The 5,593-nt window shown below is 40.9% G+C and overlaps 1 protein-coding gene across 1 annotated transcript; it reads right to left on the bottom strand.

Moving 5' to 3' along the window:
• Positions 1 to 2,904: 2,904 nt before the first annotated feature.
• On the bottom strand, positions 2,905 to 5,593 carry TMSB15B (thymosin beta 15B). The gene is made up of 3 exons (XM_032846174.1): positions 5,519 to 5,593; positions 4,006 to 4,122; positions 2,905 to 3,005 (listed from the first exon to the last, which is right to left on the bottom strand). Exons 2-3 carry the CDS (start codon positions 4,103 to 4,105, stop codon positions 2,968 to 2,970), a joined length of 138 nt encoding a protein of 45 aa, XP_032702065.1. The 5' UTR covers positions 4,106 to 4,122; positions 5,519 to 5,593; the 3' UTR covers positions 2,905 to 2,967.

The following is a 5,593-nucleotide window of genomic DNA, read 5'->3' as shown; positions in this document are numbered from 1 at the left end:
GTAAGTGTTCCTGGGTGTTCACCCTTAGAGACTGAGGGAAAAAATAGGTGTGTTATATATTTTTCCTCCCTTGTTTGTTCAGGGCCCTAAATCTCAATCCCTACTATTAGTGGGCTTATTAAGGGAAAACTGTGGCTCTTTTTAGGCAAGTGAATCTAGTAAGTAGAAGGGTTGCCCCACAATATATAAGAAATGCTGTGGGGCCCTTGGGTGGCTCAGTCAGTTAAGTGTCCCACTCTTGATCTCAGTTCAGATCTTGATCTCAAGATTCTGATATTAGGCACTGCTTTGGGCTCCACAATGTGCATGGAGCCTACTTAAACAAAGAAAAGAAAAGAAATGCTGAATAAAACTACTCTAGGTGAGCAATTGTTTTTCCCATCTCATGTCTGTATGAGTACTCAGCAGCTAAATCTTTCACCTGCCACCATGTACCTCTCATCTCAGCCTAACACTTACACTGCTCAAGATAGAATCAATGTTAATGAAACTATTATTAACAAATGCAACTGAACAATGCGTTCTTATCCAATCCCAGGGAACCGACAATGTTCATTCTTTCTGTCAGGCCCTTTGAAATAATCCTAATCTTGTGCAAATGCAGCCTAAATTATATGCAAACGCAGAGGTTGCTGAATCTATCATGGATGTACAGTACGTTTCTCAAATTTGCAAATAGCAATGTTGAAAGGAGAGCAAATGTACTGGGTAACAGAATCAGGATGCAAAGTGTTCTCATCATGAGCAAACTTGAGCACATCAGCAACCATGATGTTCCCCATTCACGTAAGCTAGATTCAAAGGATAAGGGAAATGTCATCAGGAGAAGCCTTAGAGGTACAGAGGCAGGCATACAACAGCTGACTTCAAATATTTGAGAATGAACAACTACATTTTTTGGGTCTCCAGCATGAAGTCCTAGGATTATTGGATAGAAGCTATAGGAAGGCAGGTTTGGGCATAGTATAAGCAGCCTGTCAGAGCAAGGTGAGTGACTCTGCCGGATAATTACTTCAAGCAAGAGGTAAGGTATTGATGACCACTGTGGTTACTTCAAACTCTCAGATCTTCTGGCTATGCTAAGCCTTGTGACTGTGTTACTTAACTGACATTTAATCGGAGTTAACCCAACTACTGTTTCACTTACTGAAGTTTATGTTATTGAAAACAGCATCCACTTCCTGTAAACCCAGTGATTATTTAAGGATGTTAGCCCTTAGAAGGAATGGTAAGAGAATACTTGAGGTTGCAAATAGGTACAGACAGCATTATCGCTTTTTGTAGGAAAATATATGAATATTAATAGACCAGTCTGGATTGTCATACAATCAAATGTTGATACTTCTAATTGGTGGGATTATAGGTGATTGGTTCTTAAAAATTTTAAGTGATGAAAGAGTTTTTTAAGGGTAGGTATCAGAGCTTGCCGATTTATATGTATTCCTTATTGTATTAGTCAGTTTGAGTTGTCATAACATAATACCATAGACTGGGTGGCTTAAACAATAGAAATTTATTTTCTCGAAGTTCTAGAGGATAGAAGTCCCAGAACAAGGTCCTGCAGGATCAGTTTCTGCTGAGAACTCTCATTCTGTCTTGCAGATGGTCACTCCCTCTTGTGTCCTCACATGGCAGGGAGAGAGATCTCTGGTGCTTCTTCCTCTTCTTTTAAGGTCACTGTTCTATCAGACTAGGGTCCCACCCTTAGGACCTCAATTAACCTTAATTACCTCCTAAATACCCTATCCCCAGATTCAGTCACATTGGGGGTTAGCTCTTTAACATATGAATTTTTTTGGAGGTAGGGGAGAACAATTCAGTCCATAACACTTATGCTCACCATGAATACCAAATACTTGGCTCATTAAGATAGTGAATTTTGGGGGCACCTGGGTGGCTTAGTCGTTAAGCATCTACCTTTGGCTCAGGTCATGATCTCAGTGTCCTGGGATGGAGCCCCATATGGGGCTCCCTGCTCAGCGGGGAGCCTGCATCTCTCTCTCCAACTCCCCTGTGCTTGTTTTTCCTCTCTCACTATCTCTATCATAAATTTTAAGGAGACGAGATGTTCAATGCTGTGGGTCATCAGCAGGTATTAGATATCTGAGTTCCTGCTCAATAGTAATATGTGATGTGCTTAGCACAGTGTGTGCTAGCATATGCCTCCAATGCCCTTCTGCATCTATCACCAGCCTTGGACATCTTCCACTAAATTTAAAAGCACATTTGAGAAAGCAACAGAGCCCAGCTAGAATTCCAGCTCTTATTCACTTTAGATCATCACTTCAGATGTTTTCATTTCTTCATTTCTGAGATAAGGGGGCCAGTCCACATGACCTCTTCTAACTCTAAGGAAAAAGCACCTAGCATCACTTAGTCAGGACCCACTGCACCTGGACAGTGGAGAGCCTATTCCATGTGAATAATCTGCCAAAGTGTCTTTCCTACAGCCATTTTGTTTGGCTGAAAAGAGTACCCTTGGTACTTTCATTCCTTAGAAGATCACTAGGAACGAACCACAGGAGCCTTAACATATTGATTTTATTTGCTATTTTATTGCAACATTAGAAATTAAAATAAACTATGAAAAGCTGCAAACCCATGCTCCTTCATGAGCAATGGAGCAATGGAGACACCCATTGTAGAAGCTGAAAAGTAGCCTATCCTCTAGGGGGTAGAAGGACTTCACACACAAATGTCATCAATGGTGAGATTATGGACATTTGCCAGCTGGAGTTTATGCACCAATGGAAGTTTAAAAATGAATATAAGGGAACATTGGCTACTCCTGACTTCTTAGCCAGGGAGTATGAGTGTGAAGTATCAGAAGGTGCCTAAAACCTCTACAAGCACATAGGTTTACAAAACAAACAAACAAACAAACAAACAAAAAACAACCAAAAACCAAGCCCAAAACCGTGACACTCAGGCATTGCTGAAAACTGTACTTGGGAGGAGATTCCCATCTTACGAAGTTTGAACACACTCTTTCTCCTGCTGGATAGCTGGGGGAAAAAAAACATTTAAAAAAATCATTAAGAAAGTATTTTCCTAAGATTAAGTTCAGTTTCTTCCCCAAAAGCACATTTGCAAGTCACTAAAGTTTGCCATACCTGCTTACAGGTGTGTGTGTGTGTGGGGGGGGTGTATACTACCTGAATATTCATTAGAATCTACATCAACTACATGGTTTTTTCCCATTTAAGAGGTAAATCTATGATACTGCCATTTTTTCCATATATTATTTTAAGGATGAAGAGAAACTGAAGCATTTTCTTCTGATTTATCTATCCCTATACAATTAGAAAGATATACCATTTCAGGCAATTTTTACTAACTTTGGAACTTTCAAATAATAACAATAATAATGCTGACATGAAAATAAGTAAATAATAATATATATAATATATATAATAATATAATAATAATAAATAATAAATAAATAATGCTGACATGAAAAAATGTACCCCTTGGTTTGGAGTTTCTCCAGCAGACTGTAAGTCAGGAGGGCAAAACTGATCCCTTGATCCCTGGGAGACCAGAGTATACCCAAGAGCTAAAGTGGCTCTTTTACCTCATCTTGTCATCAGGTAGAGAAGGCCAAAACCACAAAGTTTACATAGCTCTTTAGGGAGAAGATCACAGACCCAAATTATTAGGTGTATAAAAATGGCAAATAACCAAAAATTGGACAAAACTAAGATGTTTATAATACTGAGTCCAATATCCCAAGATTGGTTTTAATGTGGCTTTTAATAATTTTTTCAACAACCAAAAAAACCAGTTTTAAAAAAATTCTCCCATTATTACTAGGGCTTATTTTGTGAGAACCATTCATATAAGCCAGGTAAGAAGCAAATACTTGATATTTTTAGATAATGCATTAAATACATTGGTACTTTAATTATTGCTTACTTTGTGGCAAAATTTACAAGAAGAGTTTATTTACTGAACCTATCAACTTTCACCATTGTTTATCTCAACAAGAAAGCTCCTATGACTTACTTTCCTTTGAGGGAAGAGTATTTTTTTCTTTAGTATTAGTTTTCTTCAGTTTTGATCTGTCGAACTTCTCCACTTCAGACAAATCTGGCTTATCACTCATCTTGACTAACAGAAAGGCTGAAAAAAAACATTTAACAAATCTATGTGGTAGAACTATTGTCAGACTAAAGAGTAACAGCCAAAATTCTCACATTTAGTATTAATGTGTATTTTACCTGCTGATTTTCTACAGGAAACAAGCAGCGGATCTTAGAAATGTTTTTATTAGAATATTTTTTGTTCCATGTCATTACCCTATTTCTGATAAGTAGTAAATGCCACCGAATCAGGATGTACCAGAAACCAGATGCTCTAGTAACTGGAGTCAATATGTCTCACTCTTAAAATCAGAGCAAAGGTAAAATGAAGGTGATAGAGACACATGAGCAGATAGAGACAGAAGAAAAAATAAGGACTGGGTTTAACCAGCTGATGAATTTGACACAGGAGATAGCACTTTTTGAGCATCTTCACTTTCTAGTCAATTACTGTTGGGGGGGGGCACTTCTCCTGGGGGATATGAGCAGCACACCAAAATGCGTGGTTAAAAAGTTGTACTAGTTTCTTTCCATTTTATCTGCCCAAAGACAGTAGATTAAATAGCCACAATAAGAGAGGGAAGGTATTTAATCTGATCATAACTAATTACATGTCTTATTCCAGCTCCTTATGGCACTGGTTTGCAAATGCTGTAAGAAGACACAGCTAATTAGGATCAGATCAGCAGAACGGGATAAACAAACAGAGCTGATTTTTATTTCGCAATATCTTCTCTGCAAAGGGAAAAGTTAGGAGATGAGGTGCCCTGTGAGCATTCTGGATTTGTCAAGAAGGGACAATAGGTGACCCCAGAGACGGGAAAACAGTGCTCTCAGGCGCGTGCCTGGCCCCACCCTGGTAGAGGTTAAAAGAGGTCTAGTGCCCAGAGTAGAATGGAGAGACCCACAAGCAGCCAGAAATCCTGATTATGCCTCCCTTCCATCGAGGTCACCCTACGACCCTCCTCTGATGAGGAATCAGAAGCCAATTTCTAAGGTAGGGATACAGGGACTAGCAAATATCATAAAAGGCTGGGCACATGGGTATGTTTGTCTGGAGCAGTTTGGTTACATCATCTTTGCTGGGCGCACAGCCCACCTTTTGGCCACAGGAAGGGAGAGCGGGAAGTGCCAGCTCCAGAGGGCCCAAACCCAGCAGCACCCAATCTCCTCGTCCACTCAGCCTTGGGCGTGCAGCCACCGCGGACAGGCCACTCTGAGGGGGTCATTCTAAGGACCCACCCGGAGAGGATTCGGCAACGCACAGAAGGCGGCGCCGCAGACAAAGGCGCGGACTCTCTAGGAGGTGCAGTTAGAAACCGCCAGTCCCAACCCCGCCCCACCAGTTCCTGAGAGACCGACCCACTCCGCCCCGCAGCCGCTGCGCCCTCCTGTCCCCATAGTCTTCTGGCTCCGCCGGGACCGCAGGTCCTCACCTGATGGCTTGAAGACGGTTGAAATGACGACGGCAGGACCAACGCCGCTCCAAACACTGGACGAGGTTAAACCTT

Source organism: Lontra canadensis, unplaced genomic scaffold, assembly GCF_010015895.1.
Source record: "Lontra canadensis isolate GAN:19392208 unplaced genomic scaffold, GSC_riverotter_1.0 scaffold172, whole genome shotgun sequence".
Taxonomy (NCBI): domain Eukaryota; kingdom Metazoa; phylum Chordata; class Mammalia; order Carnivora; family Mustelidae; genus Lontra; species Lontra canadensis.
The sequence above is the reverse complement of the archived record's forward strand: the minus strand, read 5'-3'. Positions and strand labels throughout refer to the sequence as shown.

Coding starts and splice junctions, on each gene's coding strand:
- TMSB15B (XM_032846174.1), bottom strand. CDS start 4,105: ATGAGTGATAAGCCAGATTTGTCTGAAGTGGAGAAGTTCGACAGATCA. Junction 3,006..4,005: donor TACTCTTCCCTCAAAGGAAA/GTAAGTCATAGG, acceptor TTTTTCCCCCAG/CTATCCAGCAGGAGAAAGAG.